Source organism: Mirounga leonina, unplaced genomic scaffold, assembly GCF_011800145.1.
Source record: "Mirounga leonina isolate KUSES-001 unplaced genomic scaffold, KU_Mleo_1.0 Mir_92, whole genome shotgun sequence".
In the NCBI taxonomy this organism is placed as follows: domain Eukaryota; kingdom Metazoa; phylum Chordata; class Mammalia; order Carnivora; family Phocidae; genus Mirounga; species Mirounga leonina.
In genome coordinates, this window is record NW_023270852.1 from 9,802,939 (window position 1) to 9,818,594 (window position 15,656).

Sequence of the window (15,656 nt, forward strand, 5' to 3'; positions counted from 1 at the left end):
AGGGAGAAGCAGACTCCCCGCCGAGCAGGGAGCCCGATGCGGGATTCGATCCAGGGACTCGATCCAGGGACTCCAGGATCATGACCTGAGCCGAAGGCAGTGGCTTAACCGACTGAGCCACCCAGGACCCTGACAACTGTGGATCTTTTTTAATAGCCTATTTCAGCCATTACAACATCAAAATGAAGTAATGGGGGCAAGAATAAACAACTTGGGTATCAAGGAGTACTTGGAGAATATTGATAGAGCAGAACTGGTATTGGTAAATTACTAAATTCAAAGCTCACATCTATGAAGATGATAGCAAATAGAGCCCAGTCAGGGCCACTAATCATAATTCAATCCTAATTCAGTGTGAACAACAAAGTATTTTTTTATTCAAAGAAATACACAAATTTGTGGGTACCTGTGTTGGTTAAGGGACTGCCTTCGGCTCAGGTCATAATCCTGGAGTCCCAGGATGGAGTCCCACATCGGGCTCCCTGCTCAGTGGGGAGTCTGCTTCTCCCTCTGACCCTACCCCCTCTCATGTGCTCTCTCTCAAATAAAATCTTAAAAAAAAAAAAAATACACAAATTTGAAAAAAGTACTGATGTTATAGTGGTGGGATCATTAGTATTCATTTAAAAATGTCTTTGGAGAGGGGCACCTGTGTGGCTCAGTTGGTTAAGCATGAGATTCTTGATTTTGGCTCAGGTCATGATCTCAGGGTCCTGAGATAAGTCCCTCAGGTTTCCACGCTGTGCGTGCAATCAGCTTGGGATTCTTTCTCTCCCTCTGCCTCTGTGCCTCACTCTGCTCACGCACTCTCAAAGTAAGTAGCATCTTTAAAAAAGATGTCTTTGGTTACATCGTTTTACACTGAGATGTAAAAAATAAGTGGTCAGGTCTATTTCCTACTCACATTCAATACTATTTGTTGCCAGCCAGTATGTTACTTCTTACAGACTAATTGTCCCCCCAAGTCATACTAAGTAGTTAGGGGATACAGTCCAATAAATAATTGTAATAGAAAACCTGTAAGTGCTGTAAACGTATAAGTATGTGGAATTTAGTACATAGATTTTCTGTCTTTGGTTGTCAGAGGTGGCTTTCTAGAGAAAGCAAGCTCTTTAGTTAAACTTGAAGGAGTGAAAATTAGCTAGATGAAGAGGAGGTCTCCATGAATAGGAAATATATGGAAAACCCTAGAGCTAAGCACATGCGGTGGATGGGAAGCTGGAAGCTGCTGCATGGCTGACACATGGGAGTACAAAGGGTGCGGTGCAAGAGAACATTAGAATATGAAAGACAAGGTAAGTCGTTTCAGAGTTTAGATTTCACCTAAAAGTTCGCAGGGAGTATTTGAAAGGTTTACGCATTTGTGTGCAATAATCAAAATTTGTATTTCAAAAAGATCCTCTGTCTGCATTTTACAGAATTTCAAGGCAGAGACACTAGCTGAAGTAATGAGAGAGAGAGGATAGTAACCAGAATATAAATATAGTACCAGTAGGGACATATGCAGAGAGATACAAGGAAGAGTCTAAAGATTTGGTGAGCATATTAACTAAGGATATAGGGCAATCTGTGGTACAAAAGAAAACAACAAAACCAGGAGCTTCTACATGACTGAAGTTTATTTCTCTCTAACCATCTGGAGGTAGATGGGTGGTCCATACTGGCTCCCACTTGTAGTCCACTGCAGTTACTACAGTTTTCACGGTTCTCCAGCCAGCAGGGAGAGGGAAAGGTGTCAGGAGAATAGAATGATGCCCAGCTGCTTGAAGGGCAAGACCTGGAAGTGACATACATCACTTCTGTTCACATCCCATCGACCAGCACTTACTAACAGAAATTTAAAGTTGGGTGGCTATGTGCCCAGCTAAACTTCTAGAACAATGAAAATTAATAAATATAATAGATAACAACTAGCAGAATGCCTTAGTAATTCAGGGATATGGTGTATGGGCACAGAGAGAGGGGGAAGGTTTTTGAGATTAGACACTGGGCCATTCCCTGCACTGAGGCTGAATGGCAAAGATCTTCCCATTTGTGCCTTCCTCAGTTTCTTTCATCAATGTCTGAGAGTTTTCAATGTACAGATCTTTCATCTCCTTGGTTAAATTTATCCATGGGTATGCAGTTGTAACTGCATAAAAAGAATAAAATACCTATGGATGAATTTAACAAGAAGGCACAAATAAGGAAGATCTTCCACGCTCATGGCTTAGAAGAATACTGTTAAAATGTCCACATTACCCAAAGAATCTACAGATTCAATGCAACCCCTATCAAAATCCCAATGGCATTTTTCACAGAAAAAAAAAAAAAATCCTAAAATGTGTATGGAACCACAAAAGACCCGAATAGTCAAAGCAATCTTGAGAAAGAAGAACAAAGCTGGAGGTATCACACTTCCTGACTTCAAACTATATTACAAAGCTATAGTAACCAAAACCGTATGGTACGGGCATAAACACAGACACATAGATCAATGGAAGAGAAGAGAGTGCCCAGAAATAAGCCCTCATATATATGTGGTCAATTAATTTGTTACAAAGGAGCCAAGAATATACAATGGGGAAAGGATAGTCTCTTCAATAAACAGTGTTGGGAAAACTGGACAGTCACATGCAAAAAAGGATGAAAATGGACCACTCTTATACCATACACAAAAATTAAATAAAAAATGGATTAAAGACCTGAAACCATAGAACAAATGAACATAGAATAACTTTGCACATTAACTAATCATAAGTGTTCACACTCCAGTATACCTTTTCTGTTTTTGAGTAAGATATGAGCTTTAACTAAAAGCCACCATCCTCATTCATTGGGAATCTCTCCAATATGAATATTTTGGGGCAGATTAAAGATAAATTTCTTGGCTCAGGATCTCAAAGGTAACTTCCAGAAATAACTTAAAGAAGAAAGAGGAAACTAGTGCACAGAGTATTAAGACACTTTATTGACCTCTTAATGCTTAGAATAAATGATAGACCCAAGACTATGGATGTCCCTCGGGCCTAGATCCCAAAGAGTACTTTTAAAAACGCAGATTTGACGACTATATATAGAATCCACTTCCCACTGCAATTGATAACCCTCCTCCAATTCTAGTCCCCACTCAGCACCAGGACGGCCAAGGATATTATCATGGAGTAATTTGCCATTCCTATGGTCTCTCCCATTAATTCAGAAAGTTCAGTCCTTAGAAGTATTCCTATATTCTTGTGAGCTCCTGGTTTCTCATGACCTTCTTATAAGGACTGAAAGTTTGAGTTTTATTAAATATCAATGGCAAGGGTATTGCCTGGCTCCTCCCTAATATCTACTTCAATAAATCATGTGAATATAAGGATGCCATAGGTCCCATTTATGAACTAGGAATGATGATGGCAATGGATATCAGAATAATGATAGGCAAAGACTTGTATGGTGATACATTTAACTCCAAACCTTTGTGGCTTCATTTGGGAGCATATTCCTACCCAATAACAGATTTCTCTCCAATATTAATTCTGTCATATTAATTAAAGAAGAATCCCTGACCAATGTTTTCTTGCATTTACTCTATTCACAGGATTCCCTCTAGTATAAATTCATTGATGTAGTTAATCATGGGTTTCTTCCTTTTGCAGGACTTCTCCTGAGTATGAAGTTTTTGGTGTTTTTTAAGGTTTGAACTCCTGTTGAAAGTTTTCTCACATTCCTTACATTTGAATGGTTTCTCTCCTGTATGAATCATTTGATGTCGAATAAGGGAAGAGCTTCGGCTGAAGGATTTTCCACAATTAACACATTCGTAGGGATTATCTCCAGAATGAAGTCTTGAATTTTTATTACTGTCTTCAGTCTCACTAAAACCTTTTCTACATTTATTGCCTTCACAGACCTTTGCTTCAGTATGAATTTTTTGATGCTTAGTAAGGTTTGTACGTCTGTTGAAGAATCTCCCACATTCACTACATTTATAAGGTTTCTCTCCTGTGTGAATGATCTGATGTCTAATGAGGGATGAACTCCGACTGAAGGCTCTCCCACATTGATAGCATTCATAGGAATTCACTAAGGTATGACTTTCTGGGTGTTGAATATCTATACTCAGGCTCAAGGCATTCCCACATTCATTATATTCTGAATTTTGCTTACCGGAGTCTAAATTAAATTTGAAGTTAGTTTTAAACTTACCACATTTTGAGGACCCTTTTCTCATAGGAATTCCTTGTTGTATACCCAAAGTTGAATTAACTGACTTAACATCTAAACTTTTCTTATTCTCACTACCTTCAAAGTTTCCCACTTCAGTGTAGACTGTCTTATGAACAAAAGCTTCTTCTGGCAAATTTATGTCCCAGTGTTCCTGGTTCCTATATAACCAATCATTGCTCATCCAAGCATCTAAAGAAGGGGATCCGCTTTTGGTCAGTCTTGTCATAATCACTCCAGAAGATGATTCTTTTCCAGAAATTCTCTGCTTTGGAACTGAATCTTGGTTTTCTGAAATTAACTCTCTGTCTAAAAAGAAATAAAAAATTCCATGAACTAGAAAAAGGGAAATTGTTTAATTAGGAAAGGGATGCTAAACCACATAAGGGAATATGCGTATTTTATAGGCCTTAAATACAGAATGGAAATGTGAGGTGAGATTAGAACAATGAGAATTATAGAAGAAATAAAAGGGATAAAAGTATTAAAAGGGAGGTTAGGAGATCATAAAATATGAGAGCTATTCAGGAATATTAGAATACATAGGGCTTAGGAAAATATCCAGCATATGAACTGGGATAGGGTGGCATATCATAGTTCAAATTATTACTGGTTTGTTAACTAGTCTGTGTGGGTTATACCTAACCTTCCTTTCTCTAGCATCTTGTCTTTGTCTCTTTTAACCTACGCTGTTCATCAATAATAAATACACCCTTCTAAAATAGCAATTTAATCATATCTTTAAAAACATGTCTACATTTACAGGCACATCTTAACCAGCTACAACAAACTTGCAATCAGTGCTTCTATTTTCCATACAAGCTGCAATTATTCCCCATATTTAACAAAGGCAGAAAAAAAAAACTATAATCAGAAGTAGCAGAGAAACCACCCCTCTTCCTGGGCTCAAAATCACTCCTGATTCAAATGGTGCTATGTTATTTTTCTGTGTATTTCCTAGAACTCAAAATTTTACCTGTCCCAGGTAAGATTCAGTTCTCTTGTTTTCACCTGTCTTCAGTTTGTTTCATTTAATGTCTTACTTTCCTTCTCAAGATTCCTTTCTCACTTAGTTTCTGTATAAATACATCCAATATACTATATATTCTAGCAATTTCTTAATAACTAAATTTCACTGACTCCCATTACCCTTCCGCACATAACTTCAGCTTTATCTAATGCTTTACTTCTACACTTTATTGGAAGCCAAAACACATCTTCAGCTTTGTATCTCACATATTTTTTTTGTAAGATTTTATTTGTTTATTTGAGAGAGAGAATGAGATACAGAGAGCATGAGAGGGGGGAGGGTCAGAGGGAGAAGCAGACTCCCCACTGAGCAGGGAGCCCGATGCGGGACTCAATCCCGGGACTCCAGGATCATGACCTGAGCTGAAGGCAGTCAATCAACCAACTGAGCCACCCAGATGCCCTCACATTTTTTTTTTTTTTAACCTGTCTCCAAGACAATGCCACTTGGCTATCCTACTACTCTCTTCCAACTGAACAAATGAGACTGAGAATTTCATCTTTCATGTTCAAAGAACTTCCCTCAATGTCCTCAGTTGTTCAGTGAGTCATTGTTCTTCTAATATTTACACTAGAGTCCACAAAGAGATCTTGAATAAACATTGCTCTTTATCCCTTGTATCTAATCTGCCCTGAGGTACTATTATTTTATGAAATGACTTTTGCCTCAAAGCAGCCCCACTGATGCATCCAACTTTGTCAAATACCTATTAATTCAGCCTGATTTAGTCTAATTTCTAGCAGAAATTATCTGTCTGTATAATACTCACACTGGAAACTAGACTATTAAAACAATCTCCAAGAGCAGAGTGTAGGAATATAATGAGAGTACTGACTGTAGTTTCCCCATTTCTGCCTCACCAGTGTATACTGGGTGTGTGGGCAGATAACCTGTAATTTAATTCACAGGTCTTCAGTGAGAGAGAAACCTCTTCAAACCTAGACCTAATTTAATTTAGATGGTAAGATCCTGGACTTCAAGCCTGATGCCATAATGAGACGAGGTCTCTTAGGAGACAGTAAGTGTATTTAACAAGGGGGGAAAATAAAAAAAATAATTTGTGGCCAGAGGACAGATCAAAATGGCCACACATTCATTAAAAAAACCCACAGCTAACATTGTACTCAAAGGGGGAAAAACAGAGCTCTTCCTCTAAGATCAGGAACAAGACAAGGACGTCCACTCTCACCACTGTCATTCAACATAGTACTGGAAGTTCTAGCAACAGCAATCAGACAAGAAAAAGAAGTAAGAGGCATTCATATTGGTAAATAAGAAGTAAAACTCTATTTACAGATGACATGATACTATATAAAAAAAATCCTAAAGACTCCACCAAAAAACTACCAGAACTGATAAATTAATTTAGTACAGTTGCAGGATACAAAATATACAGAAATCTGTTGCATTTCTATACTTTAAAATGAAGTAGCACAAAGAGAAATTAAGAAAACAATCCCAATGGGAGAGGAGGGGAGGGAAGGGGAGAGGAGGGAGGAAGCTAACAGTCCCATTTACAATTGCACCAAAAAGAATAAAATATGTAGGGGAGGTGGGTGGAGGGATGGGGTAACTGGGTGATGGGCATTAAGGAGGGCACCTGAAGTAATGAGCACCGGGTGTTGTATGAAACCGATGAATCACTAAATTCTACTTCTGGATCTAATTATATAGTATATGTTAAGTTGAATTTAAATCAAAAATAGAAAAAAATATAAAAAACACAGGAATAAATTTAGCCAAGAGTCATAGACCTGTACTCTGAAAACTATAAAATGCTGATGAAAGAAATTGAAGATGACACTAAGAAATAGAAAGATATTCCACACTCATGGATTGGGAGAACCAGTATTGTTAAAATTTCCATACTACTCAAAGCAATTTACATATTTAATGCAATCCCTATCAAAATACCAACAGCACTTTTCACAGAACTAGAACAAAGAATCCTAAAATTTGTATGGAACCAAGAAAGACCTTGAATAGCCAAACCCAATCTTGAAAAAGAAGACAAAATTGGAGGTATCAAGACATACTATGCAAAGCTGTAGTAATCAAAACAGAATGGTACTGGTATAAAAAAAAAACAAAAAACAAAAAACAGACACACAGATCAATGGAACAAAACAGAGAGCCAGAAATAAACCCACAGCTTTATGATCAATCAATCTATGACAAAGGAGGCAAGAATATACAATGGGAAAAAGTCTCTTCAACAAATGGTGTTGGGAAAACTAGACAGCTACATGCAAAAGAATGACATTGGACCCTTTTCTTACACTATATACAAAAATAAACTCAAAATGGATTAAAGACCTAAATGTGAGACCTGAAACCATAAAATTCCTAACAGAAAACATAGGCAGTAATTTCTCTGACATTGGCCATAGCAATATTTTTCTAGATATGTCTCCTTTGGCAAGGAAAACAAAAGCAAAAGTAAACTACTGAGACTACACCAAAGTAAAAATGTTTTGCACAATTAAGGAAACTATCAACAAAATAAAAACAACCTACTGAATGGGAGAAGATATTTGCAAATGATATATACAATAAAGGGTTAGAATCCAAAATATATAAAGAACTTATAAAACTCAACACGAAAAAACTAACAACAATCCAATTTAAAAAATGTGCAGAGGACCTGAATAGACATTTTTTCAAAATAGACATTAGATGGCCAACAGACAGATGAAATAATGTTCAACATCACTCATCATCAGAGAAATGTAAATCAAAACCACAATGAGATATCATCTCACACTGGTCAGAATGGCTAAAATCAGAAACACAAAAAATAAGAGTGTTGGCAAAGATGTGGAGAAAAAGGAACCCTCTTGCACTGTTGGTGGGAATGCACACTGGTATAGCACTGTAGAAAACAGTATGGAGGTTCCTCAAAAAATTAAAAATAGAAATTCTGTATGATCTAGTAATGCCACTAGTGGGTTTTAGCCAAAGAAAATGAAACACTAATTCAAAAAGATATATGCAATCTTATGTTTACTGCAGAATTATTTACAATACAGAAGCAACCAAAATGTCCATTCATAGAGAAATGGATAAAGAAGATATGATATACATAGGGGTGTGTGTGTATATGAAGAAGAAGAATCTTAAATATAACGGACAAACTGGTGTTTGCCAGAGGGAAGGTGAGTGGGGGAATAGGTGAGAACAGAAGAAGAGGATTAAGAGGACACTTATGATGAGCATGGCGTAACGTACAGAATTGTTGAATCATTATATTGACAGCTGAAACTAACATAATACCATATATTAATTATACTTGAGTAATAAAAAGAGATAGATATACATTCTTTGGCACCCTCCCATAGAGAAGTGGGGTTTTTCTTCCTCTTGAAAATGGGCTACTTCTGTGACTGCTTAGCCAACAGAATATGGTAGAAGTGATACCATGCCACTTCTGGGCCTGGCCTTTAGGAGACTGAAAATGTTGAATTCCTCTCAGGATATTCCCAGAACGTGGCTGGCATGCTATGAGAAGTCCATGCCTCAAGAAGAGGCCACATGGGGGCACCTGGATGGCTCAGTCGTTACGCATCTGCCTTCGGCTCAGGTCATGATCCCGGAGTCCCGGGATCGAGCCCCGCATCGGGCTCTCTGCTCCGCGGGAAGCCTGCTTCTCTCTCTCTCCCACTCCCCCTGCTTGTGTTCCCTCTCTCGCTTTGTCTCTCTCTGTCAAATAAATAAATTAAAAAAAAAAAAAAAAAAGAAGAGGCCACATGAAGGTGCTCTGGTCCACAGGGCCAAAGTTCCCAGTGACAGCCAGCATCAACTTCCAGCCATGTGATGAGCCATCTTGACCATTCCATCCCAGCAGAACACTGTATCCTCAGTCAACATCATATGGATCCTGAGAACTCCTAAGTCAACTCACAAAATTGTGAGTTAATAAAATGATTGCTGTTTCAAGTCACTAAGTTTGGGGGCAATTTGTTAGAAACAATAGGTCACTGAAACAGAAGTTGTTTCAGAAGTATTTACTGAGTGGCAAAATTCCTAAATGTATTTCTCTAAGCAAATCTCTGATGTTCTCATATTTCTAGGACTCATTTTTCATATAACTTCTTTACTCCTATTTTTAAAGTCACTTTCATGTATTTTGTTATTTTCAAATCACTTAGTTCTAACATATAGGAAAGCTACCAATATTTTTATTTTATATCTGGCAAAACTCTTACAAAACTCTTAACAGATATAATAGTTTTGACAATGAGTTTCTTGGATTTTCTAAGTAGAAAGTTACCGTTTACAAATAATAGCTTTTCCTCTCTTCTACTAATTAACTTTCTCATTTTTTTTCATTTATTAGTGACGCCTTTCAGGTCAACATTAAATAATTATAGGAACAGTCTTATCTATTGATTTTAGTGGAAACACCACTGTTTACCTTTATACCCATGATTTGTTCGCCTTTTGCACTAAACAGATTTTGAGTCAATGTCTTATTCCTATTAATCCCAAACTCAGAAACTATGCTTTACCTACAAGACTTTGTTCCTGTCTCTAAACTGAAACAAAAATGAACACTTTAAACCTTAGCCTATCATCCCAATCCTGGGTGTCTGCTCACAAGTCCCCTGGAGACCAGCCATGCCAAACCATCTCTGCCTTTCCTTGGCCTATGTGAGTTTCCCCCAACTTCTCAAACCATTCCAATGGCTTATCTGTGTTTACAGATTAAAATCCACAGGATTCTTTTTTCATAGGTTTTGACTAGTTAATTAAGCTGCCCAAAATTTGGTTTTATATTCTCTATCCAAATTTACCTTAAACTGTTTATAATAAACGTGGGTCATTAGCACTTAAATCTAGATGTGCCTCTGATCATCTGATGAGCCTTTAAAGAGCATATGTGTAAGTATGTACATTCCGTGTGGCTACGCTGGGCTTCTCACAAACAGCAATGTCAAGCTAGTTGAAGTAGTGGCTGCTAACCTCCAAGAGAAAGAAGTGGCAGCTCCAGGTCCTATTACAGGCTACACCAGGAACCGCAGTGTCACCTCTGCTCCATTTTCTTGATCGAACAGTCTAGTGCCCACTGAGATTCAAAGGGCGGGCAAACAAAGTCTGCCTCTTTTTTTTTTTCAAACTGAAGTATAGTTGACACACAGTGTTACGTTAGCTTCAGGTGTACAAAGGCTACATCTTGATGGAGAGAGTGACAAAGATTCTGTAGCCACCTTTAATCCACTGTAGTCTATTAACTGTTTTGGTAAATAAGCTACATTTACCGAGGTAAATTCTAGGTAAATTCCAGATTGACTGAAGTATTACTTAAATGAGGAAATAGATGAAATCAGAATAAAATCAGGAAATATGGGGCGTCTGGGTGGCTCAGTGGTTAAGCGTCTGCCTTCAGCTCAGGTCATGATCGCAGGGTCCTGGGATCGAGCCCCGCATTGGGCTCCCTGCTCGGCGGGAAGCCTGCTTCTCCCCTCTCCCACTCCCCCTGCTTGTGTTCTCTCTCTCGCTGTGTCTCTCTCTGTCAAATAAATAAAATCTTAAAAAAAAAAAAATCAGGAAATATATTTCTACTTTGGGTATGGAAAAATTCTTATGCCTAGAACTAACAGATATAAAGCACTGGGGAGAAGAGACGTGATACATAAATTTAAAAATATGTATGGCAGGCACCATAAACAAAATAATTAAAAAAACTTCAGCGATATTTCATTTGCTGTAATTGATCAATAGTGGGAATTTCCATGAGATCTTACTTAAAAACCTCTAAAATCTTAATAAAGGACATAAAACCATTTACTGAATCACAAATGACCAAAACAAGTAAGATAATTTTTACCTTTCTCATAATCCAATATTTATCTATCCAGTTTTTTCCTTTGGTTCCTGTCAATGTGCAAAAGCTTGAGATACAAAGGTAGGGCAAAAAGAGACACGGTCCCTACCCTCAAGGAACATAAAGCCTAATGTGGAAGACAAAGACTTATACAGATACAAGCAAAATATAATTGTGATAAATGCTAAAAAGACAAGATTATGATCGTATGGGAGTATATAACAGAAAAAAATGAATCAAGACAGACTTCCCTGAGACAATGTGAAACTCTTTGAGATCAGAAGGAAGATGAGGAATCAACTAGGCAAAGAATAGAAGAACGAGCATTTTATGTAAGGAAACCACATGTACAGAGGCCCTGAGATGGAGGGCAAGCCCCACTCAAGGGACATCTGGAATGTGTGTCTTGTGGAACTCTTTTCTCTGCAGTCCTCCAACACCTATCAGAGTGCTTAGGACCCAGGAGATACTAACACATATTTGATGCTGATGGGAAGCAGTGGTGTGGTTTGGGTGCAAAGAGTGAGGGGAGGATGCAGTATGAGGCGAGGTTGGAGAAATAGGTAGGGACTAGTGTGTTCTGAAGCAAGCAAAACTGCAGTCAGCATAGTGATTTAAGCAAGTACGTGACAGAATTTGATCTTTTTGATTGCAATGTGGCTCAAACACTGGAGTTGGGGAAAAGAACAAAGAGGCATAGCAAGATCTTTCAGTACGATGAATTAAGAGACTGCAGGGATAGTTGAGATGAGAAACGGTGATGGAACATGGACTAGGGTAGTGGCACTACAGATGGAAAGAAGTGGAAACATTCAAGGGATATTTAGAAAGATAAAACCAAGTCTTAGGTGCAGGAGAAGTCGTGTCAAGGATAATACACTATACTTGTGTAACTGGATGGATAGCAGTGCCATTTGCTCAGGGAACAATGGAGGAAGACAGGAAAGGAAAAAGTTATGACTTTGGTTTTAAAGAGCTGGAGTCAACTTTAAGACATCCAAGAGAAATGTCACGTGTCTATAAATTTTTCAATTCGGAGAAGAAGCCTGGGCTGGGGACACAAATTTGTAAGTCACCTACACGTGTGTGGTAAGTGAAGCTGCAGTTGTGGATGTGATAACCTAGAGAAGAAAAGAGAGTAAGAAAAGAAGACAAAATGAGACGTGTCGAGAAACTCTGAAATTAGAGCTAGAGAAAGAGAAATCTCCACCAGACTGAGAGAGAAAGGCCAGAAAGAGGAGGAAAATAGGATGCACCATAAGAACCTACGAGTGTTTTAAGAGTGAGGAGCAGGTAATGTAAGACAAGGAATGAAAAAATATCCACTGGACTTAGCTACAAGAAAGTCTTCTAAAACCTTAGTAAGGACTGTTTCAGAGGAGATCTGGAATAAGAACTAAACTGGAATGGGGTAAGGAATAGAAGGTGAGGAAATGAGAAAAGTATAAAATATTTTGAGAAGATTGGGTATAAATAGGTGAGAAATAGAGTAATATGTTGAGAGAAAAATTTTTTACATCAGTAATGACCTGAAAATGTTGAAAAACTAATGGGAAGATGAGGCAGAAATGGTAAATATGTAAGTGAAAGAAGGCAGGGAGAAATGGGGTCCAAAGGAAAAGGGTGGGGGTGGGGGAATTTACTTTAGAAAGGAAGAAATTGAATAATTTGCCTATCAAACCAATAAAGATTTCAGGTAAACAATAGGGTGCTAGACTGATAATAATAAATAGATAATACATTAATGACAGTATGGATTGGTATAACCTTTCTGTAGACAATACAGCACAATGTAACAAGACTGTTAAATATACTCATGCCCTTTGATGATGAAGTTTCTCTTCTAACAAGGTATATCTTACGTAGATATGCCTGAAAACTTGGCAACAACCTGAATGTCCAACAGCTGAGGGGGAATGGTTAAATGTATTATGATACATGTATATGATGGAATGTTACATGTGAATTAGAAACCACATTTTCACACACTATTTAGTGACACAGGTAATTGCCTATGGTATCGTATTAGGTGAGAAGAGCAGAATATAAAGTGACATATCCCTGATGATCCCAATTTTGGAAAAAAACAAATCTTCACAAGCCACAGAGACACATCATCACAAAGAAAAAAAGTCTAAGAAAATAAATCAAAATGTTAATACTGCATAGCTCTGGGGAGTGAGGTAATTGGGTGAGCTCTATTCCTCTTCATACGTTTCTATATATACTAAAATTTACATTAAGCACACAATAATTAATCATCTCCCACAAACAAAATGTTAATAAGAACAAAGAGATTACATGAAGATAGAAACTTAGGGCACAAGAAGTTCTATAGTAAACGAAAGAAAAATGGAAAAACGGAAGATTACTAAAGTCACTCTGTATGAAGTTTTCTTTAAAAGAAAGAATATGATTTCATGCTGAGTTGGCTAATGTTTGTTTATGTAGCACTAACCACATACCAGGCACTGTTCTAAGGGTGCTCCCCATATGACTCACTTAAGCCTCACAGGAACGTGGAGGTAAGTACTGTTATTAACTCCATGTTATAGATCAGGAGACTGGCAGGTAGGCTGCTCTGGGCCACACAGCTTTAAAAGCGTCTGTGTTCCTCACCTGCAACATTCTTTTTTTTTTTTTTTTTTTTTAAAGATTTTATTTATTTGAGAGAGAGACAGAGAGTGAGAAACAGCATGAGAGGGGAGAGGGTCAGAGGGAGAAGTAGGCTCCCTGCTGAGCCAGGAGCCCAATGTGGGACTCGATCCCAGGACTCCAGGATCATGACCTGAGCCGAAGGCAGCCACCCAACTGACTGAGCCACCCAGGCGCCCATCACCTGCAACATTCTTTTGCCTATCCACTGAAGAAAAAGAATCTGTGAACGACTGTTATTAACTCCATGTTACAGATCAGGAGACTGGCAGGTAGGCTGCTCTGGGCCACGCAGCTTTAAAAGCATCTGTGTTCCTCACCTGCAACATTTTTTGCCTATCCACTGAAGAAAAAGAATCTGTGAACAAAAGGCAATGTGACTTTTTTCCTTCAAACCTTCGGTGGTTTTGTCGTCGCCTCCCCGACTCTTACTCGAAGGCTGTTAACAGTACACTGTGTGTTTAACAAACAGAAGCTTCTTATGGCTGCCTCATATCTGCCTGGTTCTTACCCAAAACAGATGTGCTTGGGATTTCTTGCTCCACTGTCCATCTTCTTTCCTTACTCTCCAGCTTGGAGATCTCAACTGGCTTGTAAAGTAGATGTTCTGTTCATGGGGAAAATGAAAAAACAACAACATACAGACACCTCAGCCATTTTTATAGGGAAGAGATTCCATCCCTCCGTAGTTCTCTAAGAGCTGCTGAAAGATAAGGCCAGCGGTCACCATGGATCTGCGTACATCTAGCTCTCCAACAGAAAGACTTCCACTCAGATACACAGCAGGAAAATCTGCGATCGTGCCCAAAGGATATTAGGAAACCCGAACCCAAGTGCCCTTAACCGCTGAAGTTGTCCTCTAGTTTTTAGCAGCAGGTGAAGAGACCACTGACAGGCAGAGGAGGTAAATACACAGAAGCCACCTTGATGCAATGAATTCAGGTTCCTGTAGTTCTCCAACATCACATCCCTGTACAGGGTCTTCACAGCAGGGTCCAGTTGTCCCCACTCTTCCTCGCTGAATTCCACAATCACATCTTCGAATGTTACTGGTTCCTAAAACATTAAATTTCTTTTTAATCAAAGGTCACTCCCAAAAAGGTTACTAGAGGAGAAATGAACCTGGAAAGAATAGGGTAGGTCATCAGAATATGTAAGAAACTGACAAACGTTTGGGGTTCTAAGTGATGAAAATCAAGTTATACTAGAGGCCTATCAATTTGGCACTCTGTGAGGGCTGCCAAAGGAAAATCAAGTGCAGTCCTAACCCTAAATTAACTTTTATTTTGGTTGAGGGAAAAAAAAAAAGACAGTTGGAATAATTGTGGAACAAAAAATTACTACAGAGTAAAAGTACCTGACATAAGAGGAGTTCAGAAGATGAAGAGTTTCAGATAGATTTGAGGGGAATTTGTAATGAAGATAGCTAGCAGGAGACATAGGGCATTTTCTCTAAGAAAGGCAGCCTGCTAACTCATTCCCATTCGGGTCAGGCAGTCCTTTCCTGATTACCCAAAACGAAGTAGCCACCCCCTCATCACTCTCTACTGCGTTGTTTATTTCTCTTCTTTGTAATAAGCATTACTACCTGCGCTTGTCTGCCGGTGGGCCTGTCTGCATCTACTGGCATCTCCACAGAGGATTTCCTTTCGGTTCCCCTCAGCAATGCAGGTCAGACACAACATAAGTTTTTTTTTTTTTAAGATTTTATTTATTTATTTGACAGAGACAGAGCCAGTGAGAGCAGGAACACAAGCAGGGGGAATGGGAGAGGGAGAGCAGGCTTCCCGCGGAGCAGGGAGCCCGATGCGGGGCTCGATCCCACGACTCTGGGATCATGACCTGAGCCGAAGGCAGCCACTTAACGAGTGAACCACCCAGGTGCCCACGACATAAGTATTTCTTATGAGGGCCTTCACACCATCATGTGTTGCACTTCCCTCTCTAGCATTCCCA

General features: G+C 38.8%; 1 protein-coding gene across 1 annotated transcript in view; it reads right to left on the reverse strand.

Annotated features, from left to right (window-relative positions):
• Positions 1-3,312: 3,312 nt before the first annotated feature.
• Positions 3,313-15,656, reverse strand: part of ZNF215 (zinc finger protein 215) — a 70,122-nt gene continuing 57,778 nt past the window's right edge. Inside the window, exons 4-6 of the mRNA XM_034994965.1 lie at positions 14,624-14,756; positions 14,212-14,307; positions 3,313-4,500 (exon numbers count right to left, since the gene is read on the reverse strand). Coding sequence (XP_034850856.1) covers positions 3,560-4,500; positions 14,212-14,307; positions 14,624-14,756 — 1,170 coding nt within the window. The 3' untranslated portion in view covers positions 3,313-3,559. The remainder of the gene's footprint in view (positions 4,501-14,211; positions 14,308-14,623; positions 14,757-15,656) is intronic.